This window comes from Encephalitozoon cuniculi, chromosome III (assembly GCF_000091225.2).
Source record: "Encephalitozoon cuniculi GB-M1 chromosome III, complete sequence".
NCBI classification, from domain to species: Eukaryota; Fungi; Microsporidia; family Unikaryonidae; genus Encephalitozoon; species Encephalitozoon cuniculi.
The window spans coordinates 42,203-67,688 of NC_003230.1; the positions used below are offsets into that span (position 1 = coordinate 42,203).

Sequence of the window (25,486 nt, forward strand, 5' to 3'; positions counted from 1 at the left end):
GGAAATCTGATTTGTTTGTACCGATGGATATAAATGACAGGAGGTCTGAGGATGCGCTGAATGGGAAGCCCGAAAAGAGAAGTAGAGAAGACCAAGGCCCACAGGCCTCCTATGGACAGAGATTGCGGTGGTGAAAATGAAGAGATGGGCGCAATGAAAAAGAAGTATATGGAGGCGACCTGTGATCCAGACAAGTTCCAGAATGATCTGGAAATATACGGAGAGAAGGATCTCTTGAGGCTCGTGAAGTTCGGAACCGGAGGGATGAGAGGGCTGATGAGGAGTGGATTCAATGGAATTAACGAGGTCACATGCAACCTCATTGGTACCGAGCTCTGCAGAAGATTTTCCAGTATTGTAATAGGATGTGATGGCAGATACAATTCGCTGAATTATGCCATGATACTCAGGGGAATATTCAAGCTCAACGGGAAGGAGGCTGTCCTGTATTCTGAAGTTGCAACGCCATTTCTTGCTTTTCTTGTATCCAGGCTTGGAGCTGATGCCGGGATAATGGTCACTGCATCCCACAACCCTAAGGAATATAATGGCTTCAAGGTGTACACCTCTAATGGGAGTCAAATAGGCTCTCCGCTGGACAGGGAGATAGAGGAGTCCATGGAGATGCTCAACCTGACGCGGCTCAGTGGAGAAGAGTGGTACGGAGAAATATTTAAACGAATAAGAGAGGAAAACGATATCCTGGGAGGAAAGATCCCGCCCGCTTCTAGGAAGACAAATATGGCCAACTCTGCCGGCATTGATTTCTCCAGGAGGGACGAGCTTGTTGACTGCTATAACAGATGGATGTTTAAGGGCTGGAGTGACAGCATAGTGCAAGCCATTAAGAGTGCGGGGTCCCCAGTCCCCGTAGTTTTCACAGGGCTTTGCGGTGTTTCTGGGGAGTTTGTAAAAAAGGCCCTTGAGTTTTACAATCTTGACGGCTCTATGCATTTTATTGACGAGGAATGCATCCCAAATCCCAATTTCCCCAGGCTTCCATTTCCAAACCCAGAGGTTCCCGAAACTCTTGCACGGTCCAAGTCATCGGGCCTTGGAGATATTGTGTTTTCTTGCGATCCAGACGGCGACCGATTCGGCCTCTCTGAAAAGGTTGGAGGAGAGTGGGTTGACTACAACGGAAATGAAATTGCGGCTATGTTTATGGATTTCTTTGTTGAGAACTTTGCGCCATCGGACCTCGCCTTTATAAACACCTATCTGTGCAACGGTCTTATGGAAAAAGTCTGCTCTATCCATGGAATCGAGTATCTCAGGACGGAAACGGGATTCAAGAATGTCAGCCGGGCTGTAGACTCTGTGGAAGGAAAGAATGTGTTTGCCTATGAAGACTCTCTTGGATTTCTGTTTGGTAACGGCAAGGAGAAGGATGGAATCAAATGCGTGGTTCTTATGGCATCCATGGTCCAGAGGGAGCTTCCGAGTCGAACTCTGAAGAGGATGGAGAGATATGGATGCTTCAGCTCTGTGAACATCCACATAAGATGTACTGAGCCCGACAGGATCCTGGAGAAAGTCCTTAGGAAGTTTCCAGCCGCAAAAACAGAAGGAAAAAGAAGCACAGTGGAATTTGATGACTACAAGGTGATACTAAGAGTAAGTGGCACTGAGTCGGTATTAAAAGTTTATACGAGCTCTGAGGTGCTAAGCAAAGGAGCCCTCACCACAGCAGCCAAGAACTTCTCTGATAGATACATTAGGAATGAGATATCCAATGACGAGTGCCTGTCTTGTGATGCACACAACTAGGACTGTCAATGCAGACTTGGCATTAAACTGCTTTGCTTGAACTGTGCCTTTTCTGGCAGTGCTTGAACCATCCAAACTTTGTGGACCTTCCCTTTGCCTTGTGCCCCAGCACTATCCAGTCGTTGCAGGCTATGCAGAATCCCTCTGCCCTATGTTCTGTGTATCTTATTTGAGGCTCCGGGTACCTTATTCCTTTGGAGTTTATTCCATGTTTATAGTTCATGTGGTACCAGTAGCTACTTGTCTTGAGCTTGAACCATAGGTTGCACATCTCGCAGTATCCCTCCCTCAGCTTTCCAGCACCCCTAATTTTCCTGGGCTTGTACATGTCTCCCGTCCCCACTGGCCTCTCGGCCACTGGATGCATAAGAAGGTCGCTGCTCCTGTCGATGGCGGTAATTGTCTGGAATGACATACCGTCAGCAAGCTCTATAAACCCAGCAGTGCCATCCAACCCGTAGAATTCCTGAGGATCCAAGAACACATCTGGCATGTTGCAGTCCAGTGCCAGAAAGTCATCCAAGTAAAGTATGTTTCTGTAGGCGCTCATTGGACTTCATGCTTCCAGAGAAATAAACGTTGCACCTTTGGATTAAGATTCACCTAAGATGATGGATGGGATACTCAGAAGCATCACGAGGTTAAAAGGAATTTCTCTCCCACCGGGATTCGAACCCGGGTCACCCGCGTGACAGGCGGATATGATATACCACTACACTATGGAAGATGTTAGCTGACATCGAATAGATCAAATCGCACAAGCCGCTCAGAAGCGCCTGTACAATCCAGCCGATAGAAACAATCCATCTCCATCCCTTCCATGTATCCCCTGACTCTCCTACGAATATCGAGAAACAGGATAGTGGAGCTAGAACTAAAGAACAACGACCAGCTAAGGGGCCTTCTTCACAAATGCGACATGGCCATGAATCTTCACCTTAAGAGCGTCACCATCCAGAAAGAAGACGGGAGCTCCATCTTCATCAACGAATGCTATCTGAAGGGGACGTCGATAAGGCTTGTGAAGCTGGAGTCAAAGATCCTTTTGGAGCAGAGAGAAGAATGTGTATCCAATAATAAAGCATGATTAGGTTTTATCCTCTATAAACTTCCACTGCCACAGCACTCCCATCAAAGCGGTTAATATCCATATACCCATTGGCGTAGACACATGCGAAAGTTCCAGGTATTGTGCATCTTCCAGATCTAGTATTAAGTCGTAGAATCCTAGTGTGTAGCTTTCTGTGACAAGCTCGATTGATGCCAGCAGCACAAGCGACCCAGTGACGCTGAACAGGACTAGAAGCAGGTACTTTGCTAGCCTCCGAGTCACATAGTATAAAATCCCAAACGATACCAGAAGCAGGATATAGAATACTATAGGGCTCGACTCCTTGTAGGTCTCAAAGCCTATATGGAAGAACATTCTGTAAATAATATACAGGCCAACCATAAACAGGAGGTTGCTGGCCATCTCTAGAGCCCATACAAAGATGGACGCCAGCAGGAAAGAAACGATCCATACTGAAGTTGTGTCGTCCACATCACTGTCAAACATGCTTTTCAGGCTCTGCAGTATCTCCGGAGAAATATTGTATTCTTCTATTGTCTTTGGAGAGATGGAGTCAAGACCTTGCTTTACCCCGCAGAACTTGTAGTATATCATTGCCGCTATGTATGGCGCTAAGCATATTCTTGGAAAGCGAGTGCCGTAGAAGGTCACGAAGAAAGATCCTGCAAGTATGGCCCATGCCCCTGTTGAGTCAGGGAAAAACATGTCTTCATAGTACCTCGCAAAGTCATCAATGAGCTCGAACAGAAAGTAGCACGAAGCCTTTCTGATGAAGAGAAAAGAAAGAGCAGTTCTCATCGTGTCTCTATAGTAATCCCGGGGCTCTCCATTGGTAAAACTAACAATGTTTCAGATGCCCAGGACCTAAACAAATTACCTTAGAGTAAAACAGTTTAATGCGAATACCTTCTAGTCTTCCTTGTCTTTAACAGGCGCCCTGAACTTCAGCGGATTCCTGCGATAGAATCTCCAGGATGGAATCACAATAATCACAGAGATTACCAGCGTTGCAATGCTGATGTACATCGTGTACACAAGGTCATTGAACAAAACTCCGGCAACAAATGCCGCCGTATATCCAACACCAAATATAAGGTACATAAGGTCGGATGCCAACTTCTGCCCCACATAATCAATGGGCGGGTCTATCTTCGACAGAAAGGACCTATACATTTCAGGGCTTACAAAAAAAATCCTATAAGCTCTTACTCGGCACTAAGGATGGAATCCCCCACAATGCTCTTGTCTCTCCGATAGATATAGACAAATGGAACTGCAGTGCAGAATACAATATGCCCAACAGATAGTAGCGAGCTTCCCTTGGAAATCATCTTTCTAGCTTTCTCAGGAATCCGAGAAATAGACTTTTCTATGCAGTAATAAATAACTATCGGAACCTTCTTTATTATCGGAAGCCTCTCGTATTCCTTTACGGCCTTACTTCCAGGCTTAGAGGCGTGGTCCATTTAGAATAGGGGCTTTGCAGGCCAGCCTTAATTTCACAGATTCAGACTTCCAGAGTAGGTTCCAGAAATCAAATGAAGCATCCCTATACCTCTTCATCATTTATTTCTACCTTCATGTTGTTCTTTGTGGTCCAGTGGAGCACCGTGGCACCAGATAGCATCCAAAGCAAGGTCATTCCCAGCAAAACGAATACACACGGCCACACTCCCATCCCATCAAGTCCTCTACTCTTGATCTGTTCCTCGCCGGTGGTCTGGACATTAGGGCTTTTAAACACAACGCCATTCAGCTGGTTCTGGAACGATGCCTTTGTTGCATAGTACATCGGCGAGATCCATACTATCCACTTAAGCCACTTGGATATGGTGTTTGGATTATTAAAGGATCCACTGTAAATTAGAAAAACAAGCAGCCCCATCGATCCCAGCACCTGGGAATTGTTCTGTGTAGATGTCATCGTACTGATGGCCAGGGAGTACGCTATGGACAGCAGAATCAGGGAAATAATGATGGCCATGAACACAAGAAAGACTCTTACATCCGGGTTCAGCCCAATTGTCCAGTATATTATCACCAGATACGGGATCTCAAGCATGAAGTTGATGAAGATCTCGGAGAAGTACTTGGCTATAAATGCCATAAACCCTGAATACATCCCAGACCTTCTTTCCCGGAGTATCACCATCTTTTCAGACGAAAACACGTTGAATATGGGGTTGCATACCCCAAACAGCATGTTTGTCAGGATAAACGTTATTCCTCCCAGTCTAGTGTATATGCTTTCCACAGAATACCCCATCCGTAGATAGGCAAGTCCGAACACAGTGATAAAGAACATCTTCTGAAAGGCCTTGATCTTGAAATACTCGGAGTTCCTAAGGTAGTTCTTCAGATTCCTACTCCAGAGAAGGAAGAAGCTGAGGGTTGTCTTGATCGTCTTGTCCCGCATCCTGACTTCACTGGAAAGCTTTGGAACAACTTCCTTCCTTTCCCTGCGCCACTTGGCACTTATGTGATTAATGACATCCAAACTCTTTTCCTCTGAACTTTTCGTTCTTGTGTCGAGGCTTATTGTCTTCAGGAAGAAATCTACCGGGTTTGTAAACTCCGGCAGTCGATGCCCACACCGTGCAAAGAACCCAATACAGCCCTTAACATCTCCGTCGTAGATAACCTTTCCCATCGACATCAATATGAACTTGTCAAAGAAGTTGATCATCTCGTAGGATGGCTGGTGAATAGTAACCAAAACGGTCTTCCCCATGTTCGATAGATCTCTGAGTAGGCTGAGGATGTTCAGGGCATTGAACGAATCCAGTCCGCTGGTGGGTTCGTCGCAAAACAGTATCGAGGGGTTTCCCAATAGCTCGACCCCTATTGAGACTCGCTTTCTTTCTCCCCCAGACAAGTTTGCTATATACGTGTTCTTTGCATTCTTTAGCCCCAGCAGTGATACTATTTCCTCTATCCTGTTTACTACCTTTTGTTCCATTTCCTCTCCCCTCATCTTTATTTTCGATGCAAATGAAAGCGTCTCGAAAACCGTCTGATACTCGTACGCATGGAACTCCTGCTCCACGTATCCGACAATTTCAGGCCATGTATCTTTCGATCTTGGATGGGAGTTCAGAAGAATTTCGCCCTTGAGGTGCATGTTCGGTGAAATTCTCCCTGCAAGCGCATTCATAAGAGTCGTTTTTCCTGCGCCACTGGTTCCCATAAGCGCAGTCATCGTCGAGGGCTCGATTACCCCACTAACCCCCCTCAAAATGGTCCTCCATGCCCCATCCGCACCCTTGGTGGTAAGCCTCAAATTCCTCCAAAGAAGCTCAGACTTTTGAGATTCTAATTTCATGGGCTTGAGTAAACTGCAAAATTACAAGGCTGAGACACCCCATATGCCTGAAGGCATAAAAGCTTCGTTTGAAGATCAAGAGGTGTTTGTGGCGGTGGACGATACAAAAGTAAGGATTAGCAAAGATGCCGTAATCAGGGACATCCTCTTGGCCGAAATCCGTTCCTTGCACGTAAAGAACAACGAGGGCTTCTTTCTGAGGCTAAAGCTGTCCGAGGAAACCGTCATACTTGGGTTTGACACACACCACTCCAGGGATATCATCAAGTCAATAATCTTGTCGTTCATGAAAACAGACCAGGACATAACAAAGAAGATACTGGAGTCCGATCCAGCTATGAGGGCGATGTTCAACAATCTGAAGCAGCATATCTCACCCTCCAAGTTTTGGTCAATTAACAGAGACAAAATGAAGCAGATGGTGCCCATAGTCCGGCAGCAGCCGTCGAGGGAGTTGGAGATTGATGAAAAAACCTTTGTCTCTGCGCTGGATCCGATGCTTCTGAATATATTTGGACAAATGAACTGCTCTATAAATCAGTTCTACAACCTTCTAAAACAGTCGTACTTCTGTAACATCAAGAACGAAAAAAACAGCCTGGACAGGATGATCTGTTCTGCCATAAGAGGATATGATGTCAAGCAGGACTTTGCCTCTAGAATCAACAGCCATTCTGTCCTGGCCCTGAAGCCCATGGGAGATGTGGAGATCCATCCGAGTACAAAGGAGGGGAGGCGGGTGGAGTTTTTCCCCATATACCCGTTTGAGGAGGAAAAGCTTGAAAGGCCAAGGAGAGAGTTCAGGTTCGAGAGGAAGCCCCTGAAGTGCGAGGTGGAAGTTGAGGTTGTGCCCATGGTGGAGAAGAAGGCATTTGAGAAGAAAGATCTCGCTTGGATTAGAGACCTATCAAGGGTTGTATACAGGGCAATGAAGGAGAAGGACGGAGAGTTCTTAAAAGAGGCCGCAGAGATTACCAAGAGGTTTCTGGACGGCATGGAAAGAAAGTATGGGGACGGATGTGATGCCTATATTAGGAGGATTCTCCCGACCTATTTCATAGAAAGGAAGGATGGGTGAGAAATATCTTGCTGTTTCACCAAAGGCTAATTCCGATTTTCTTCATCCTTGATACTTGGGATGGCTCAGCAAGACAAGGTAATGCTTTCCGACAAAGAAGTCAAGCTGTTTCTGGGCATTAAGTTCATTACGGAGTCCTGCATACTTCTGAACCTCTCTTACCAGACAAGATACAAGGCACTAGTATTACTCTACAACTTCTGCGAGGAGATAGACCTCGTAGGCTTGTGCACTGCTTCCATCCTGCTAGCCTCCAAGTTAGAGGAGGAGGTCTGCACTCTGAAGAGAGTAATATGTGTGTTTAATTATCTGCACACAAGATACGAGTCGGAGGCAGCTCCGTTGACCAATAGACTGTCGATCAGGCTCAAGGAGGGCTGTATACTTGCCGAGACACAGATACTGAGGTCGTTAGGGTTTGACATGTCATTTGAAGATGTGTATGGCGACTTCATTGGGTTCCTTCAGACGGTGAATCTCCCCCCGGGTCTTATAGACAGGGCCATTCGACTGTTCAACACGCTGATTCAATGGCCCGAGGTAAGAAAGCTGGACTCCAGGTCACTAGTGATGGCCGCGATAGAGTCCCTTTTCGGTAGAAATGAGGAGTTTCAGAACTTCCTTACAAAGTATGGCGCATTTCAAAAGAGGAAGTTTGATACAAGGACATATAGGGAAATACCCGCTGTGAAGGACATAGATGAAAGCCTAATCAGAAGCTTTGTCAAGAGGCAGAAGCGCAAATAGGCGTCAAAAAGAAAATATAAACTAAAATAAAGGATATTGACTTTAATTCTTCCTTCTTTTTCCAGGTTCCGAATCGTATTCCTCAGAGTCCTCGTCCTCGTAGTCTTCGGAGTCCTCATCATCTGAGCTATCATTGTGGCTTTCATCTTCTTCCAGGTCTTCGCTCGATATATCGCTTACATCATCGTCATCGGTAGAAAGGGTCTCCGTGTCAGAAGAGCTCAGATCCTCAGATGTCTCAGGCTCTTCCTCAGAACTCTCCTCGCTGTCCCCAACCATAAGCCCTGACCATGCTCCGTCTTCGTAAAATGAAATTGGATCCTTCATTATACTTCCGATGACATTGTTCCATCGAATGCTCGCCGAAGTTTCCATAAACAGAACGTTGTTCGAGTCGAGGTATTCCTTGAGCTTGTTGATGCTTTGCACATCTACACTTAGTATGCTCACAAGAAGGCGCGACTTGTTCTTCATAACTACATCCAGAGGATATCTGTTCCTCAGGATAAAGAGCACGTCCACAGTCTTGACAGTCAGAACAACCCTTTCAAAGTTGACAACCTCCACATCTTCCAGCGTCAGCACAAAATATGGTGCCTCATCAAGGCTGACAAGGCACTCGTGAGTCTGCTTGATCATGACGCTTTCTCGGAACGGAACGCCATAGAATCCGGCCTTCGGAATCTGAACCTTAAACCGGGTTTCCGACTCGATGCTGCTTACAAACGAGCGGAACTGCTGGTTAATAGCCTGCTGTCTATCTTCTTCTTCCTTTTCAATAATGTACTCCATGTGCTCGTCTCCTCTTTTCATGGTGTCATAAACCATGGTATTCCCAGCCTCTCGGTAAAACTGTACATTCACAACTTTTCCTCCGGTAAGAATCGGACTGAGCAGATGGAAGTGAAGAATCGCATTTGTTTCCACATTGCCCTCGGAAAAGAATATATGCCGAATGTTTGAGAATAAAATCACAACATCCTCCCCTTTAAATCTAAATCCATTTTCATGGAGCTCCAGATTCCCAACCTTCCTTTTCCTCGACCCAGTCCTTATGTCCGTCTTCATGTAAACGTCGGTAAGGCTAAGCGGCCTTGAGGAAATCTTCAACTCTTCAAGACTTTCTACATCCTCTATGGTTTCTTTTGTCAAGTGCCCCTTCTTCAGGCTGTTTATCTCCTCAAGAAGATCTCTAGAGTTGTTTCCACGAATGCTTATCGACTTAATGGTACTCAGGAAGCTTTCCCCTCTCTGCTCGCATTCCGCCTCTTCTGTTTCTTCCTTTCCCTTGGACTCGGTCTTGAAGTTGATTCTAAGGATCTTGTCATCTGTGACAGCAGCGCTCTTGATACTCGAAACATGGAATGGAACTGCATAGCTTCCGATAGGCACAACAATCGACTCTCTTGCGAAGTCCACAATCAGCCTCCCTTGCCTCGGCACAAGGCTTTCCTTGCTATACGGGACTATTCTAGCTTCACTCTTTTCCTCATCCTTGCCTGCATCAGAAAGATTCCTGTAGAACTCAAGCCTCTCCTCGATAATCTTGTCGAGAAGTTCCTTTTGATGCTCCTTTCTTCTCATATTTAGCTCGTGCTCCTTTGTCTTATCGCGGAACCTCGATCTCTTGTCCAGAAAGTCCGGTGCCGTGTCCTGCAATGTCAGGTATTCAGGTGTCTCTCCAAGCAAAAACGTGTTCGATAGAGACACCGTTTCGTTGTTCAAGTTAATTACAAAAATACATCCCTTCTCCACAGTAAATGGCTTTTGGAAGCTTCTTTCCTTGCTCATCAACCCAACCGTGTATATAAAGTCCGCCCCAAACTCCAGTCCGTTCGATGAAAGGTACTTCTCTGCCTCGGAATATATAATCCCAGAGTCCGTCCCTGGCCTGACAAGCCCAAGGATGTACTCCTGTGCCATGTATGCCTCCTCCATATTCGTCACAATCGTCCGGGACATCTCGCTGCAGTATCCATTGTATCGTATCCCAATCCTGAGCCTGTCTCTTGTATATTCCATAGGAAATGAAAATTCCCCCGGGGTCATGTCAATCCCCTCCACATCAGAGCCCATCAGATCCTCAAGCTTTCCCTTTTCAAATGCTCCGTCCCACAACATCTCCATCCCCTTCCTCATCAGCACAGATACTGCTGCACCAGATGCCCTGCAGTTCTCAATCTCTTCGGCGTCCTTCGTCAGGAACATCTCAGACAACTTGTCGGTGACATCAGATGCGTTAATTCTCCTAAGAACATCCCTGCAGAAGTCTCCCACAATCTCCTCAGACCCCACAACATAGTACGAACCCTTGAAAATCTTATAAATCTCGTCCATGTTCGAGTTGTCTTTGTTGCGCACAACAATGTTCAGGCTCCCTATTTGCCTAAGAATTGCAGACTTCTTCTGGCTTGTTATTGCCGTGCATACATCATCAACTATCAGAATCGTCTCCGGGAACTCGTATCCAAGTAGATAGATGAACAGAGCAGAGTTGATTCGAAATTCAAGAACATCCTGGCTCTTCCCCAGCATAACAACTAGAGGCCCTCCGAGATGCTTTCTTATGTCTCTCGACCTCCTCTCAAATCTTTCTTCTTCAAGCCTGATCATCGGCATCTCAAGGATTAAAATTTTTTATTCATCATCTAAGCCCGGATGTCTCTGTCAAGATTCCCAATGTTCAGTTGAAGAAGTATACTCTATTGCTTCTTGTTCCACACACAAGACCTCCATCACTCCTCATGTCAAAACAATACACCTCATCGTCGCAAACCAGATCGCTTACAACCTTCTTCTTGCTTACCCGGAACATCTTGATGGTCTTGTCTTTTGAGCATGAAACTACCAGGTCGTTCATCATCTTGATCTTATACACGAGGTCCATATGGCGGAAGCTCGAAAGCTGCTGTCCGGAGTCCATGCTCCACAGCTTCACAGACTTATCGAATGATCCAGATGCGACATAAAGCTTGTTAGGGGAGATGGAGACGGAAATGACTTCTGCGCTGTGCTTCATTCGCTTGTGCAATGCAAATCCTTTCCAGACAATCACATCCCCTCCGTCACATCCAGATACCATATAGTTTCCGTTGCAGTCGATTGCGTTGATTCCGGAGGAGTGTCCCCGGAGTTCCTCAGCAAACCTGAGGTTCTTGTAGACCTTGATTCTTCCGTCCTTGCTTCCAGAGGCCATGTAGTCCTCTCCAGAGCAGATGCATGTGACAGGCATTGTGTGGGCATACGAAAGAAGAACCTCCCCGTTCAGGCTCCACACTACAACAGAGTTGTCTCTGGACCCCGTCACTAGATTTCCCCTGTGGAATGCTAACGCCACAATGCCTTTTCTGTGCCCTGGAAAGCTCCTGATGTATTCACCATCGCTGGAGTACAGATTAACACTCCCGTCAAGCGCTCCACTGGCAATCCACTTTCCGTCAGGAGAAATGTCAAGAGACTGAACCCAGTGGTCGTGTCTCTTGACCACTTTGCTTTGCGTCCTTGTCATAGGATCCCAGAACCGCACTGTGGAGTCTCCTCCTCCGGTGACAATCACTCCACCATACCTCACACACAGAACAGGCCCTTCGTGTCCACTAAACGACGAGGAGCAGTGGAAAGCCGCCTGTGTTGCTGGCTCCTCCTCACTCATTCTGATCTTTACAACCTCCTCTGCAGACGAGATGTTCTGCTGCTTCAGTGTTTCCTCAAGCGTTTCAAGAACAGGCTGTCCGTTGACATAAAGCGAGAGGTGGGTGTTTGCAAGCAACTGCAGCTGCGATCTAAGTATCTTGACCGGGATCTGGAGCCTGTCCGAGACTTTACAGCCCTCTTGGTCCTCGAACTCAACAAGAACCGAGTCCGTCATAGGGTAGAAGAAGTTTAACTTTTTATTGACCAGACACATGGATTCGATGCTCTGCATCATTCATTGCCACATCCATGCAGCAAACGACAGATAGAAATGTATCATCATTCACGAAAAATTTATCCCTGCCGAATGGAACTGAAGGATGCTGCAAAGGCCCACATAGAGGCCTACAACGCGATATTCAACGGAAACATACTTGACAATCTTGTAGCAGGTGTCCCGCCTCTGGTGAAGGGCAAGACAAAGATTATTGTGGAAGAGATTCATGTTGCTCCGCCCTTTCTGAGCGACAAGGACCACATTTCTGTGGACAGGAGGCTGCTCCCTAGGGAGTGCCGGGAGAGGGGACTAACATACAAAGGAAAGATGGTAGTCCGGGTGTCCCTGTTCCATGATAACAAGCACGTGGTGACCGAAGACAAGTCTGCGGGGCATTTTCCTATCATGGTCCGGTCGACGCTCTGCCATCTGAACGGCATTAAGAACAAGAACGAGGTTGGAGAGGACGAAGACGAGATCGGAGGATACTTTATAATCAATGGAATCGACAGGTTCATCAGATTCAACATCATGCAGAAGAGAAATCACATATTTGCGTTCAAGATGCGGAAAAAAACAAGCTTTTTCAGCGACTATATGGTATCGATGAGATGTGTGGGGAGGGATGAGATCGGACACATGAATTTCTTACATTATTGTACTGATGGAAACGTGGTCATCAAGATATTCCACAAAAAGTATGAGTTTCTGTTTCCACTGGTTCTTGTGCTAAAGGCCTTGGTCAATACGACCGATGAGGAGTTGTTTGGAGCACTGGGAGGCGGGCAAAGGGCTGTCCATCTTCTCAAGTGCTTTGCGGAGCACAATGTTTTTTCAAGGACGGAATGTCTGGACTATATCGGATCACGTTTTTCTGCCATTCTGAATTTTGAGTCGAAGGCTGAGGTGGCCGAGGAAATTTTGAGCAAATATGTTGTCTCCCACCTCTCGTCCAATCTCGACAAGTTCAACTTTCTGATACTCGCAGCCAGAAAGCTGTTCTCCTTTGTAGACAACGAGATAACAGAGGACGATCCAGACTCCCCCAGCAATCACGAGCTGGGCACGGAAACACAGATCATATCTTCCTTCCTCCGGGATAGAATAGAGGAGTTCATGCGCTTCTTTTCAATGATGTGTAGAAAGACATATTACAAGCTGGAGGGAGAAAAAAGGAAGCTGGAGGGGGATTCGGTGACTGAGTCTGGGTTTTGTGAGGATGAGCTGGACATATCCAAGATCAGGGAGATATTCAAGAGAACCTCTATTAACATTGGACAGAGGATGGAGCTCTTCTTGTCGAGTGGAAGCATAACTCTGACGTCTTGCTCGGACATCCTGCAGACCCTGGGGTTTTCTATCACTGCAGAAAGAATCAACTTCTACAAGTACCTCAGCCACTTCCGCGGGGTCAACCGGGGGACTCATATTCCCTCGATGGTGACATCTATCCGCAAACTCAGGCCGGAGTCATGGGGATTTCTTTGCCCTGTCCATACGCCTGACGGGGCTCCGTGCGGGGTTCTTCTCCACATGGCCAAGGAAGCGGAAGTGGTCAGCAGGGATGACGATTTCAACACGGATATTCTTTTCGAATTTGGAGTTGTTCCATCCATCAGAGGTGTGGAGATGGGCATCCCTGTCCTTGTGAACGGGAGGGTGGTTGGGTCGACCTCGTCTCCATCGGATCTTACTCGTATGGTGAGAGAATACAGGAACAGGAACGGACTAATGATTGAAGTAGTTTATACCTCGGAGCCAAAAATGTTCCCCTCTGTGTGCATTTTTAGCTCAGTAGGAAGATTTGCCAGAAAGGTTATGAACAGAAGGCTGGGGTCTGAAGAGTGGATTGGGATAATGGAGCAAGTCTTTTTGAACATAGACACTGAAGAGGGAGCGGGGGATGGAGACTACTACGAAATAGACAAGTCTGGAATTCTGGGAATAATAGCAGGGCTGATACCGTATTCTGACCACAACCAGAGTCCCAGAAACATGTATCAGTGCCAGATGGCAAAGCAAGCAATAGGACATCCAGCACATAATATAAGGACAAGAACGGATCCCACCATGTACACAGTAAACTATCTCCAGTCTCCGATAGTTAGAACAGAGGGATATGAGATGGTCAAGGATTATCCTGTGGGAATCAACTGCATGGTGGCTGTTCTCTCGTACACTGCATACGACATGGAAGATGCGTTGGTCATCAATAAGAATAGTATTGACCGGGGGTTGTTTACGGGGTATGTTTACAAGACAGAGAAGGTACCTTTGGATAAAGGGTATTTCTTTACATATCTTCCATCTGTTGGGCAAAGGATACAGAAGGACGACACGCTATACAGATATGTTGACCAGGATGGCCGGGAATACGAGAAAAGGTATCTAGGGACGGAGCCTGGGATAGTGGATATTGTTAGGGTGTTTGAGAATGACATGGGCGAAAGATGTGCTACATTTACCATAAGAATAGTGCGAAGCCCTATGATTGGGGACAAGTTCAGCTCAAGGCATGGGCAGAAAGGTGTCTGCTCGATGCATTGGCCGGGTATCGACATGCCGTTTACGGAGTCTGGATGTGTTCCCGACATCATCATCAACCCACATGCATTCCCAAGCCGAATGACGATTGGGATGTTGATTGAGTCGATTGCAGGGAAGGTTGGGTGTCTGAGTGGGAATGAGCAGGATGGAACTGTGTTTAAAAAGAGCTTTCTTCTGGAACAAGAGGAGGGAGATGACGAGAAGGTCAGAAGAAAAGAATACTTGTGCTCGGAGCTTCGGAGGCACGGGTTCAACTACTATGGAAACGAGCCGATGTACAGTGGCGTAGCAGGGAACGAGTTCCGCGCTGATATTTTTGTGGGAGTGGTATATTATCAGAGGCTGAAGCACATGGTTGGAGACAAGTTCCAGGTGCGCACAAAGGGGGCCGTTGTATCTACGACCCGACAGCCTGTTGGAGGAAGAAAGAAGCGTGGGGGAATCCGCTTTGGAGAGATGGAGCGTGATGCCTTGATTTCACACGGAGCTTCGTATCTTCTGCAGGACAGGCTTCTTAAGTCTAGCGACTCCACTGTGTTTGAGTACTGCGGGACATGCAGGAGCATACTTTTTACGAACAACGGAGATTGCATCTGCGGAAGCAGCGATCTCAAGGCAGTCGAGATGCCGTATGTCTTCAAGTATCTGTGCTGCGAGCTGCTTGCGATGAACATCAAGGTCCAAATCGACCTATAAGAATTAAACGGTGTTCTTTATTTAATATCCGTGTCCTGCTCCCTATCCACGATGAGAAGGGTAGGAGAGAGCAGCACAGGAGACAGAAAAGCCTTGAGGAGCGGCTTAAAGAGGCAGGGGAGTGCGGACGAAGACGACATTGAATCAATATTCTCTGGGATAGGCTCTGCAAGAATAAATGAGCCCAAAGCTAAAAAAGATGATGATGAGTCTAACGAAGAAAAGTATTTTTCTGTTGGGAAGGATGGGAGAAGATATCATGAAGGCCTCCCTGTGTATACAACTGAAGAGCTTCATCTTGGGGATGGTGGAGGGGATACCGAGGACTGCCCGATATATTGCGACTGCTGCCTGTAAAGGCCCCAGATCTGAGGTAGAAGCAAACCCAATAAAAGACAACTCCATAGCTTGATCTGTCTATTTCAAGGCGCATCATCTTTCTCTCTTCTGTAACCTCAGACAGAACGCCAACTTCCCAAGCTCTTAGTTGCCCTCCTTTGCGGCCTTGCTGTTATCTCCCTTTTTCGATAGTTCCATTAACAAGTCTATACGTTCTTGAACTTCCTTTTCTATGACTTTTCTCTTAGTCTTTGCGCTGTTTCGGCTGACAGGTTTCTCCTTTGTATGCACTTGTGCCTTATCAGAGTCCTCTTTCTTTGTTATCGAGAGTCTCCGGACACTGTCTGCCACCGACCTCAGCCCCAGCCCGTCTTTAAGAACCCTACAGAACTCATCGCAGTCTCCATTCCAGAAAAAATCAAAGAGCTCGCCGAACTCCTTCGAGGGCCTGTCGAGGTTCACCAGTATCCTCCTTCCCCTTGTGCTGTTAAGCCTGCAAAAGTACTTAACCAGTCTTCTCACCCCAAAAACCTTGAGGCTGGTTCCCATAACAATAAACAGGTCGCAGGTGTTATCGTGCTCTGCCATCTTTGAAATGAAAGACGAGTCAGGATGCGACTGGTTGTAGTGTATTATTGTCGTGTGAAACACTCCAACAGGCCTTTTTCTCACGTCCCTTCCCCTTTTCTCGTTGCGCCTTACACACCCGGCGCACACTATTTCCTCTCCTCTTCCATACGCATCTCTCTCTGCATCACCAAACTCTATCTTGTACCCGCAGTACAGGCACCCCAGACTCTTCATGTTTCCGTGAAGATAAACTAACCTGGTCGATCTGTCCTTCGTGGCCGCTAGCCCGGCCTTCTCCTCAAGTCCGTCGATGTTCTGGGTATAAATCCGGAACCTCCTAGAAATGTCGGAATAGAGGGAAAGAAACTCGTGTGTAGCTGATGGCTGGGCCTTGTCCACCATGTTTTTGAGCTTGCTTATGTACCTTAGATACCCCTTCCTCAGCTCCTTCGACATGGACAGGCTGTATGTGAACAGGTCATTGCCACTGACTCCAAGATCCTTTTTAATGTCGTTAAAAAGCCCCGACTTCGACCTGAAGTCAGGTATTCCGCTCGAGACAGATATCCCGGCTCCGGTAATAACCACGACCCTTCGCTTCGCAAACATCTTGATGTTCGATCTAATCCACTCCGAGTCCACTGCTATCATCCCACAGGGCCTTGACAAAAATATTTGTTTGTCGAGCTCCCGATGTACTTCAGCAGAATAGTTAGGAGCATAAAAAAGGAGAGGAGCCAGCTCAGAATACTTGTGCTTGGACTGGACAATGCAGGGAAAACAACCATCTTGCACAAGCTCCTGGGAAAGCCGACAGAGCGCGTGCACCCAACATTTGGATACCAGATCCATGACGTTGTCTACAAAGCCCACAGTCTCATAGTCCTTGACATAGGGGGGCAATCAGTGTTCGTGGAGTACTGGTCAAGCTACTATGAAGATGTGGATGGAGTTGTGTTTGTATTTGACTCCAGCGACAGAAGGTCATTTGCCGAGCATATAGGGCATATAAGGTCTGCTCTGGTCGATACGCCGATGCTGATATTGGCAAACAAGTCGGATCTCAATCCCACATTCAACGCTGAGTCATTGGGAAGTGATCTCTGCGAGCTTCTCAAGAAGAGCGATGTTAGACTTGTCAAATGCTGCGGCGTCAGTGGAGACGGGCTTGAGGCAGGGTTTGATTGGATTCTGGGCAAGTCGATGAGGAGATTAGTGTCGGAAGCCGAGAAGGAGACGGCAGAGGCACTGCAGGGACAGGTGCTTTGAGTCAGAAATAGAGGAGTGCCCATCCCTGGAATGGGAGGACGTGGAGGATCAAAGACAGGGAATGCACATACCGCATCCGAAATAAAAAAGCACAAGAAGGAAAGAAGCAGGCAGCTTCTTCTTGAGGCCTACGGGCTGATGGATGACCCAAGCTTGTCCAGAGACAGCACCGGGAAGTATGTCTGCCTTCTCTGCAAGACTAAGCATCTGACGGAAATGAGTTATGTGAAACACAGAGAAGGCAAAAAACACAAGGAAGCATCTTCGGCCAAGGAAGAAAACCAACGCTCCATTCCCTCCTATAGCGTGCGGAGCCTAGTGGAGGGAGGTAGGAGGGGACATGGGATTGTGGTTAATTATGAGCTTGCCGAGGAAATGCCGCAGTACCGGTTTGTAAACAGTCTAGAGCAAAATGTTGAGGAGTATGATGAGTCCTTTAGGTACCTTGTATTTGTATGCAGGCCATATGAAAACATTGGATTCAAGTTTGAGAACAAAGAGATTGATGAGCTTTCCATCTATGAAGACGTTGATGAGGAGACGGGAACATACACACTCCACTTTTACTTTCTGGAAGCAGGGCCATAGAGCCCGTTGGTTTTTACATCATACTATTTTAGTCCCAGCAGGATGTTATTCTGTCCTCTGTGCTCGAGCATGCTGGTTGTCAAGAAGCAAGCCATTGGAAATGAGTTGTCGTGCAAGATGTGCGGGTATCTGTATGCAATATCCGAGGAGATATCCAGGACTGTCGGAATGACGCCAAAGAAAAGCGAGGGATTTGTGGATGAGGATGAAAGCTTGAAGTTTGTGACCAAGTGTGGGAAGAGGTGCGAGTGTGGTTCCGAAGAAGTCTCGTTTGTAGAGCTCCAAACACGCAGTGCAGATGAGCCTATGACTATATTCTACAAGTGCATAAGATGCAAGAAGGTTTGGAAGGAATGAGGCTGGTAGGCCCTGCAGGAAAATAAACCTATTTATCTTAATGTGCTTCTCCGACTCATCTAGAGAGCATGGGCCTCAGGCCACCACCCACGGCTTATTCTTCCTCGCCATATGTGCTGATCTCTGAAAAGGCAAAAAAGATCTCGCCCTCGTCGTTGTTGTCGCCCTCTTCTTCATATACAATCCTGTCTGAGGGCCAGTTCTTGGCTATGGCTATCCATTGGGCCAGAACCTTCGACTTCTCGCCCCTTGTCACAAAGAACATGTATTCCGTAGGAAGACCGTATCTATAGACTGACTCCACAAACAGCCTCAGGAGCTTTATGTGGATCAGTATCCGAAAAACCTCCGTTAGATGAACATGCATAAATGTCATCAGAATCTTTTCCATTGCCGAAAACTTCTCCTCAGCCCTTCTCCTTCTTGCAATCATCTCTTCAGAGGAAACCATGTTCTTGTCAAGGTCCTTGACCATAAACCCTTCGGCATGGATCATGTTCCTCACATCCTCCTCGCCATGGTGCAGAACATAGACCTTGAAAAGCTCATACTCTTCGTCGCTATTTACCTTCTCAACAGCGTCCAGCGATATGTGCGGTGACTCGTCCACAGCTCTGTTAAACTCTGGAACCCTGGCCTTCTGAACAACTACATACAGCACCCTAAGGAATTCGTATTCCTCCGGCCTTTCAACTATTATGCCAAGGTCGATGTCGCATAGGCTCCCTCTTGTAAGCCTCTGGAGTTTTTCACACTCCCTCTTTGCCCCATCGAACTCCTCAGCCTTCTCCTCATACGCCTTGCTGATCCTCCTGTACTCTCCATCAAGGAGCAAAATTGCCTTTTCAATGGAATTGGTCACAAAGCTCTGCCTGTCCCATTCAAGAAAGTCTCCTATTTCTTCCGTGCTCCCATACACAATGCCCTTTCCTACCCTGTTTTCTCTACAGTACCCCATGAATGTCTTGAGGAGGCCCTCGCAGGACTTCTCCAGCGAGCCCAGCCTTTCCACCTGGTTTACTATCCCCTCCAAAGACACGCCTGTGAATGACGGGAGGAGTATTCTGCTGGACCGCAGCCCATATTCATCCCAGATCTGGTCTTCCGTCGGGCGGAGACCATCCTCCTCCACTGGCAGTCCCACGAGAATGAACATCGGGGTGCTATATTTTGCTGTTTAAGTCGAGCTGTTTATATGTAAGACTTGTGATGTGAAGCTGAGCGGTAGACAGGCGGCATCATCTTGCATTGAGTCGCAGTGTTTCACAGGCTCGAATAAATAAAGTCGCTGAAACCCTGTGTAAATAAATGTACCTACACAAATCGGAGATAGAGGCAGGCATTGAAAAGCTCATGAAAACAGTGGAGGATGACGAGGTTTTAGGCAGGTGCAGAGGGTCGCTGAGGGAGATGGGCAGTCTTGAGGAAGAAAACATCAAGGATTTCATTAGGGAACGGCGGGATGTTGTTGATGTCTTTGTGCAGGGGCTGCGGGCCAAGAGACAGGTTCCTGCCTTTGTAATAGATTTTATCTACACGTTCCTTGTCAACGACCTACTTACCTCGAGTGATATTGAGGAGATCATCGGTGTTATTTCAGAGGGCAGCTGGTGCGAAGCATCGAAGATGAAGATACTCCAGATGAGCTACTACATTATGAGATATGAAAATTTCCGAGGGGACCTTGCGCTATCTCTGTTCAAGAGCATAATTGGGATGATCGAGGACAGAAGCAAGCAGGTCCAGACAACTGCAAAGCCTATAGCGATGCATTTAGTAGATGTTATCTTCAACAGAGCCTGTGCTATTTTCAAGAATGAAGCCCAGAGCGAGGAGGACGAACTTAATGCTGCGAGTCCTTGCAGTAAGCTGGATGTTCTTGAAGACTGCAGATCCAAGTCGGAGAGACTGGTTCTGAGGAGAAGCCCTGAGTTTTCAAACCCAATTGACGATGGGATTTCGTTTCTCAGGTACCTTTTGCAGAATGCATATGGTTCGCGGGAGATGGGATACTTTGTAGTTGATGCCGTGGCGCTGGTAACTCAGAAGAGTGAGCTTTTCGAGTATGAGGAGTTTAAGGAGATGTACCGCCTGGAGGTGATGGGTATGCTAACGGAGACGATGAAGAGGAGGTGCTCTTCTAAGGGAAATGTCTATCGAGTGCTTTCAAGGGTGGTTGCAAGGCATAATTGCCTGTTTGAGAAGCAGGTCCATGCAGTGTTTGACGAGATGGAGAAGTCCTACGGACTATTTGACGATCTGGAGATGGAGATGTTTCTAGATTTCCTAGGAGGCCTGGATGTCCTACTATTCAGTAGCTATGCTGTAGCCATCAGAAGGATGTTCTTCAGAGTTCTTGAAGATACACCGCTTGACAATGAGTCTGGAAGCTCGGACGCTATCAATGCCATTGGAAATCTATTGAGTAATCAGCTGGATGCTCAGGAGAAGACCAGTGGCAGATTTCATCCTTCGACAAAGGTTTTTTTCGATAAATTTTCCGGGACTTTGTATGCAAAGCTGTCTGGGATCAGCAGCGCACATCCCAGTACAGAGCGTCTGCTAGACATTGTTCTCAGATTTTATGCAGCTTCCGGGAATAGAGAGTTGCTGGAGAGATTCATGGCTCTTGGGTCTGACCTGGGGTTTGCAAGGGCCGTGTGCAGAAGTTCGATCGAAAGCAGGAAGCATATCCAAGACTCCTGGCATGTTGTCCTTAGTTGCTGTAAGGATCACCTTGGAGATATCATTGAGTCTGTCAGCATCTTTGATGCCGAGGAGATTTTCTTTCTGATAAAGGCTGTGGAAATGCTGGAGCCCTCTGGTTCATGGAGTTCAAAAGACAAGGTGGATTTTTTGTTATCTGTGTTTAACATCACCAAGCCTATTGTAGTAGAGCCTCTGAACATAAGGATACTCGAGATGATTCTTGGTGGGATGCTGAGGGAAAGCCACGGCGGCGAGGAGTATCCAACCAAGGTGTTCTGTTCTGTCGTTGTGGACTATGCCGGACACCTAGAAGTTCTAACGCCTGATGTTGAGAGTGTTATTTTCACGCTTCTCCGGAAGATGCTTGCAAAGAACCTTGAAAGAAGCGGACTGGAGATTCTAGAGGCACTGTCTGAGGTCCTGAGGCTTGTGACGCCCGAGGGCTGTTGGGACATTGTTATGGAGTGTGTTGAGTGCTCGTGCATTCCCTGCCTGTATTCTCCCCTGTACTCCATCATCAGGTGGATCGTGGAGGGGTCTGGGCATCTGCTGGACGACAAACATTTTGAGGTGCTTATAGGGAGCCTCTATTCGATGTGTCTGTCACCGAACAGCGAGATAAGCCTGAAGGCGGTATTTATCTTCCAGGATATCGGCGAGTGTTTAATGAGCAGAAGGGCCTTCAGCCGGACTCTTGGTGGGGATAAGGACAGGGATGGAGGCGAGGAGATGAGCTCTGCATGGGTCAAGTATACGAAGGTCTTGGGGGAGATGGCGAGTGACGAGAGATACATTGTGCGCGAAACAGCGATCAAGTATCTTGTGATGTTTCTTGAGGCTGAGTGTGATGGAATGAGCCTTAAAGAGGTGGACTTCGGTGCAAGAAACGGGCTGATTCCGATTTTAGAGAAAGGCAGGCAGTTTGTCAAGGTCGAGGACCAGGAGGCGCACTGTACCCTTGTGCTGATACTGAATGAGTGCCGTAGGATTATTGAGAAGATGGAGTGCCATGAAGAGCTGTGTGGCAAGTTCCTCGAGCTGATTGCCGATGGGATATGCGGCTCAGACTCTTGTGAGGTCCAGAGCATGTGTGTTGAGAGTTTGGGGATGATGGCAAGCAAGATTTCTGGGGTGGGAGACGGAGGCAGGGGGGTATTTCAGGAAGGAAGCGACCATAGCTCTGAGGATGTGGGATTCAGGACGGGGATTGGAGAGAGGAAGTCTCCACTGCGCCTATTGAGACTGAGAGAGCTAATTTTGGATACGTACAAGTCAGTGTTTGCCAGGATTCCCGACAGCGAAGGATACTCGAGCGGCGTGTGTCTTGACATGATGGACTTGATTAAGGGATTTGCATTTAAAAGTGCTGAGCTTCGTGTGCTGATTCCATTGCTTCGTAAGTTTGTCCACAGCGACAACAAGGCTCTGCAGGAGAAGGTGCTGAGCATGGTCGAGTCGTGGGGGCCTGGAGGCAGTGTGTTTGACGTACAGCTTGAAGCCTACAACGATTGGATCAGCTTCAAGGACGTCCATCTGACCAGGATGCTCATCGAAAGGATAGGAAAGGTTCTGTCGAGGAGCTCGGAGGAGGCCAGATATTCTGCAACGGTTATGGACCTGGCTGAGCACTGCAAGGAAAGAGCCTTCTGGGAGGATGTTGTGCGGGCATTTATGAAGGGATCGGAAAGCATAAGGACACGGGCAGCATTCCTGTCGTTTGTAAATGGAAGCAGAGTTATTTTTGATGAGGCGCCAAAGGTGGGCGTTTCAAAGTGCTTGAATGAGGAGGGGCGCAGCGGCCTAGACGATGAGATGGGAGAAAGCACGGCAAAGGCCTTGAAGAGAAGAGAGAGGGTTGTCCTGGAGTTTTTGGCGTTCTACCACGACGTTCTGAGCAGGTTTGCAGGTATTGGCAAGCCGCAGAGCCATGAAATGCAGCCTTTTGACGAGGTGAGCAGATCTGACATTAGGGAGGGGTACAGAGTGATATTTGAGATGAGCGAGCTTGGATCTGGGCTTGGAAAGGAGAGTATCTGCTTCAAGTGCTACGAAATACTGTTCCACGATATTGAGCTGATCTACAGCGACGTGGCAGACAGGATCAGGAAGGTGCTGGGGGAATATAACGAAATGGAGATGATCTACAACGGCCTGTACTCAAGAGTAAAGCAGAGGGAGGTGTACACCATACTCGAGAAGATATGGAGGAGTGGGAATAAGAAGTTGGTGAATGACGTCAAAGATGTTCTTGTGGAGTCTCTCCGATCGAAGGACTATCGGGTTATCGACCATGTCCGTAGGTGTCTGGAGATTATTCTTGTGCAAGCCTAAGTAAAAGCTGGAACATTAATCTTTTTCTAGAAAAAACAGAGAAATGTGGAAAGAAAAAATAATAAAAGTGGGGAATCCCTAGGGCTCAATGTCTGAAGAGAAAGCTAAATCTAACACTTCTAGAGCGATTGGGATTGATCTGGGAACGACGTTCTCCTGTGTTGCTGGATACATAAGCGGAAAGGTTGAGGTTATTACGAACCAGGATGGTGAGAGGACAACGCCGTCTGTGGTGAGCTTTGACGAGAACAACTGCACCGTTGTTGGAACGGCGGCCCGAAACATGGTTGGGTCTGACCCGATGTCTGTTATATTTGATGCAAAGAGGATGATTGGAAGGGAGTTTGACGACCCGAAGATCCAGAATGCAATCAAAGGGTGGCCGTTCAAGGTTGTGAGGTACAACCATCGTGAGAAGAGGGAGGAGCCAAACAAGGTTTCTGAGGGATCGAACTCGTACGACAACATAGCGATTAAGATTACAAGGAACGGAAAAACAAACTACTATGCGCCTGTTGAGATTAGCGGGAAGGTCCTGTTGTATCTCAAGAATGCAGCTGAGGCAAGGCTTGGAGGGACTGTTGATTCTGCAGTTGTAACGGTTCCTGCATACTTCGAGGAGCCTCAGAAGGATGTGACGAAGGCAGCGGCAACGATTGCAGGCTTTGACCCAAACAAAGTCAGGCTTCTTGCAGAGCCTACGGCAGCAGCCATGGCATATGGGCATATCCAGACACAGAAGAATGCCAACTTCTCTGCAAAGGAGGATGTCCTTGTGTTTGATCTTGGAGGAGGTACATTCGATGTATCTCTACTCGACTTTGAGTTCAACGGGGCGGCTGGGTCTCTTGGGATTGTCAAGGCTATTGACGGAGACACGTTCCTTGGGGGTCAGGACTTTGACAACCTGTTGATCAACTACTGCATCTCCGAGTTCCTCAAGAAGAACTCCTCCATTAAGCAGTCTGATCTGAAGGAGAGTGCTCTCCTCAGGCTCAGAGCGGAGTGCACCAGGGTCAAGGCAGTCCTCAGCTCTGCAACAAGCAGCGCCATATATGTGCCGTGCTTCCACATGACTGACGACCTGAATGTTCAGATCACCCGTGCCAGGTTTGAGCTTCTTTGCGACCATCTTTTCAGGAGATGCATGGAGAGGACCAAGGGGTGCCTTCTGCGCTCTGCAGGTGTTCCCGAGGTTGAGTACTCTGCGGATGGAAGCAAGCTCCTTCTGAATCCTTCTCTTGAGAAGACTCTGAACGAGGTCAAGAATAACATCAGCAAGGTTCTTCTTGTCGGAGGGTCGTCAAGAATTCCAAAGATCAAGGCTCTGCTTGCAGAATACTTTGGAGCACACAAGGTCATTGAGCCTGTGAATGCCGATGAGGCTGTTGCATATGGAGCAGCATACCAGGCAGCGTCTATATACTCTGATGCTGTGGATGCAGGGTCAAGCCTCCTTCTCATAGACTGTGTTCCTCTGAACCTTTCGATTGAGACTGCAGGAGGAGTTGCGACAGCCCTGATCCATTGTGGTGACAACATCCCCATTAAGAAGACAGAGACCTTCACAACCTACGAGGACAACCAGACGGCTGTGACCATCAATGTGTACGAAGGGAACAGGGCGATGTGTAAGGACAACAAAAAGATTGGGAGCTTCAATCTAGACGGAATCATTGCAGCGCCCCGCGGTGTTCCCAAGATTGAGGTTACGTTTGATGTGGACCACAACGGAATCCTTATTGTCACTGCACAGGACAAGCAGACGGGCAAGGAGAATCAGATAAAGGTGACGAACTCGCAGAACAGGCTCAGCCAGGAAGAAATTGAAAGGATGACCAAGGAGGCAAGGGACAATGAGCAGAGAGACAACGAGACCAAGGAGAAGATGGGAAAGAGAATGGCGTTTGACCAGGCGATTTCCTCCTTCAAGGCCTTTGTTGAGAAGGCGAACAATATCTCTGAGGAGAAGAAAAGCGAGTCTCTCCGGGTTATCAAGGAGAACGAAGAATGGCTTTCAAATGCCCAGAGGCCGGAGGACTTCGAGGTTGAGGAGCTTGAGAGAAGATCCAATGACTTCCAGAGCTTTACGAGCGACATCATGAAGGACGTCGGAATGGGTGGAGCACCAGCAGCCTAAATAATTAAATGGTTTGTCTCTATGAAAATGTTGTGTCTTTT

General features: G+C 47.5%; 20 protein-coding genes across 20 annotated transcripts, besides 1 other annotated feature; 11 read left to right on the forward strand and 9 right to left on the reverse strand.

Moving 5' to 3' along the window:
• Positions 1-153: 153 nt before the first annotated feature.
• ECU03_0340 (uncharacterized protein) lies at positions 154-1,770 on the forward strand (the record flags this gene model as incomplete). The annotated part of the gene is made up of 1 exon (NM_001040910.2): positions 154-1,770. The coding sequence occupies one exon, from the start codon at positions 154-156 to the stop codon at positions 1,768-1,770; it is 1,617 nt and encodes a 538-aa protein (NP_597546.2).
• A 22-nt stretch (positions 1,771-1,792) lies between these two features.
• On the reverse strand, positions 1,793-2,320 carry ECU03_0350 (uncharacterized protein; the record flags this gene model as incomplete). The annotated part of the gene is made up of 1 exon (NM_001040911.1): positions 1,793-2,320. One exon carries the CDS (start codon positions 2,318-2,320, stop codon positions 1,793-1,795), a length of 528 nt encoding a protein of 175 aa, NP_597547.1.
• A 104-nt stretch (positions 2,321-2,424) lies between these two features.
• Positions 2,425-2,497, reverse strand: a tRNA (tRNA-Asp).
• A 93-nt stretch (positions 2,498-2,590) lies between these two features.
• ECU03_0360 (U6 snRNA associated Sm-like protein) lies at positions 2,591-2,857 on the forward strand (the record flags this gene model as incomplete). The annotated part of the gene is made up of 1 exon (NM_001040912.1): positions 2,591-2,857. The coding sequence occupies one exon, from the start codon at positions 2,591-2,593 to the stop codon at positions 2,855-2,857; it is 267 nt and encodes an 88-aa protein (NP_597548.1).
• ECU03_0370 (uncharacterized protein) lies at positions 2,858-3,640 on the reverse strand (the record flags this gene model as incomplete). Its single annotated transcript, NM_001040913.1, has 1 exon — positions 2,858-3,640. The coding sequence occupies one exon, from the start codon at positions 3,638-3,640 to the stop codon at positions 2,858-2,860; it is 783 nt and encodes a 260-aa protein (NP_597549.1).
• Positions 3,641-3,751: 111 nt separating this feature from the next.
• ECU03_0375 (uncharacterized protein) lies at positions 3,752-4,015 on the reverse strand (the record flags this gene model as incomplete). The annotated part of the gene is made up of 1 exon (NM_001415553.1): positions 3,752-4,015. One exon carries the CDS (start codon positions 4,013-4,015, stop codon positions 3,752-3,754), a length of 264 nt encoding a protein of 87 aa, NP_001402472.1.
• Positions 4,016-4,047: 32 nt separating this feature from the next.
• On the reverse strand, positions 4,048-4,308 carry ECU03_0377 (uncharacterized protein; the record flags this gene model as incomplete). The annotated part of the gene is made up of 1 exon (NM_001415554.1): positions 4,048-4,308. The coding sequence occupies one exon, from the start codon at positions 4,306-4,308 to the stop codon at positions 4,048-4,050; it is 261 nt and encodes an 86-aa protein (NP_001402473.1).
• Positions 4,309-4,391: 83 nt separating this feature from the next.
• On the reverse strand, positions 4,392-6,164 carry ECU03_0390 (ABCG-like transporter; the record flags this gene model as incomplete). The annotated part of the gene is made up of 1 exon (NM_001040914.1): positions 4,392-6,164. The coding sequence occupies one exon, from the start codon at positions 6,162-6,164 to the stop codon at positions 4,392-4,394; it is 1,773 nt and encodes a 590-aa protein (NP_597550.1).
• A 43-nt stretch (positions 6,165-6,207) lies between these two features.
• Positions 6,208-7,242, forward strand: ECU03_0400 (uncharacterized protein; the record flags this gene model as incomplete). Its single annotated transcript, NM_001040915.2, has 1 exon — positions 6,208-7,242. The coding sequence occupies one exon, from the start codon at positions 6,208-6,210 to the stop codon at positions 7,240-7,242; it is 1,035 nt and encodes a 344-aa protein (NP_597551.2).
• A 60-nt stretch (positions 7,243-7,302) lies between these two features.
• Positions 7,303-7,989, forward strand: ECU03_0410 (uncharacterized protein; the record flags this gene model as incomplete). The annotated part of the gene is made up of 1 exon (NM_001040916.1): positions 7,303-7,989. The coding sequence occupies one exon, from the start codon at positions 7,303-7,305 to the stop codon at positions 7,987-7,989; it is 687 nt and encodes a 228-aa protein (NP_597552.1).
• Positions 7,990-8,031: 42 nt separating this feature from the next.
• ECU03_0420 (uncharacterized protein) lies at positions 8,032-10,608 on the reverse strand (the record flags this gene model as incomplete). The annotated part of the gene is made up of 1 exon (NM_001040917.1): positions 8,032-10,608. One exon carries the CDS (start codon positions 10,606-10,608, stop codon positions 8,032-8,034), a length of 2,577 nt encoding a protein of 858 aa, NP_597553.1.
• A 64-nt stretch (positions 10,609-10,672) lies between these two features.
• Positions 10,673-11,857, reverse strand: ECU03_0430 (uncharacterized protein; the record flags this gene model as incomplete). The annotated part of the gene is made up of 1 exon (NM_001040918.2): positions 10,673-11,857. The coding sequence occupies one exon, from the start codon at positions 11,855-11,857 to the stop codon at positions 10,673-10,675; it is 1,185 nt and encodes a 394-aa protein (NP_597554.2).
• Positions 11,858-11,989: 132 nt separating this feature from the next.
• Positions 11,990-15,142, forward strand: ECU03_0440 (uncharacterized protein; the record flags this gene model as incomplete). Its single annotated transcript, NM_001040919.2, has 1 exon — positions 11,990-15,142. The coding sequence occupies one exon, from the start codon at positions 11,990-11,992 to the stop codon at positions 15,140-15,142; it is 3,153 nt and encodes a 1,050-aa protein (NP_597555.2).
• Positions 15,143-15,193: 51 nt separating this feature from the next.
• ECU03_0450 (uncharacterized protein) lies at positions 15,194-15,499 on the forward strand (the record flags this gene model as incomplete). The annotated part of the gene is made up of 1 exon (NM_001040920.1): positions 15,194-15,499. The coding sequence occupies one exon, from the start codon at positions 15,194-15,196 to the stop codon at positions 15,497-15,499; it is 306 nt and encodes a 101-aa protein (NP_597556.1).
• A 126-nt stretch (positions 15,500-15,625) lies between these two features.
• Positions 15,626-16,702, reverse strand: ECU03_0460 (sirtuin-like protein; the record flags this gene model as incomplete). The annotated part of the gene is made up of 1 exon (NM_001040921.2): positions 15,626-16,702. One exon carries the CDS (start codon positions 16,700-16,702, stop codon positions 15,626-15,628), a length of 1,077 nt encoding a protein of 358 aa, NP_597557.2.
• Positions 16,703-16,744: 42 nt separating this feature from the next.
• ECU03_0470 (uncharacterized protein) lies at positions 16,745-17,320 on the forward strand (the record flags this gene model as incomplete). The annotated part of the gene is made up of 1 exon (NM_001040922.1): positions 16,745-17,320. One exon carries the CDS (start codon positions 16,745-16,747, stop codon positions 17,318-17,320), a length of 576 nt encoding a protein of 191 aa, NP_597558.1.
• A 30-nt stretch (positions 17,321-17,350) lies between these two features.
• On the forward strand, positions 17,351-17,908 carry ECU03_0480 (splicing factor 3a subunit 2; the record flags this gene model as incomplete). The annotated part of the gene is made up of 1 exon (NM_001040923.1): positions 17,351-17,908. The coding sequence occupies one exon, from the start codon at positions 17,351-17,353 to the stop codon at positions 17,906-17,908; it is 558 nt and encodes a 185-aa protein (NP_597559.1).
• Positions 17,909-17,950: 42 nt separating this feature from the next.
• On the forward strand, positions 17,951-18,265 carry ECU03_0490 (DNA-directed RNA polymerase III core subunit RPC11; the record flags this gene model as incomplete). Its single annotated transcript, NM_001040924.1, has 1 exon — positions 17,951-18,265. The coding sequence occupies one exon, from the start codon at positions 17,951-17,953 to the stop codon at positions 18,263-18,265; it is 315 nt and encodes a 104-aa protein (NP_597560.1).
• A 94-nt stretch (positions 18,266-18,359) lies between these two features.
• ECU03_0500 (uncharacterized protein) lies at positions 18,360-19,421 on the reverse strand (the record flags this gene model as incomplete). The annotated part of the gene is made up of 1 exon (NM_001040925.1): positions 18,360-19,421. The coding sequence occupies one exon, from the start codon at positions 19,419-19,421 to the stop codon at positions 18,360-18,362; it is 1,062 nt and encodes a 353-aa protein (NP_597561.1).
• Positions 19,422-19,573: 152 nt separating this feature from the next.
• On the forward strand, positions 19,574-23,305 carry ECU03_0510 (uncharacterized protein; the record flags this gene model as incomplete). Its single annotated transcript, NM_001040926.1, has 1 exon — positions 19,574-23,305. One exon carries the CDS (start codon positions 19,574-19,576, stop codon positions 23,303-23,305), a length of 3,732 nt encoding a protein of 1,243 aa, NP_597562.1.
• Positions 23,306-23,393: 88 nt separating this feature from the next.
• Positions 23,394-25,445, forward strand: ECU03_0520 (heat shock protein 70; the record flags this gene model as incomplete). The annotated part of the gene is made up of 1 exon (NM_001040927.1): positions 23,394-25,445. One exon carries the CDS (start codon positions 23,394-23,396, stop codon positions 25,443-25,445), a length of 2,052 nt encoding a protein of 683 aa, NP_597563.1.
• Positions 25,446-25,486: the final 41 nt, after the last annotated feature.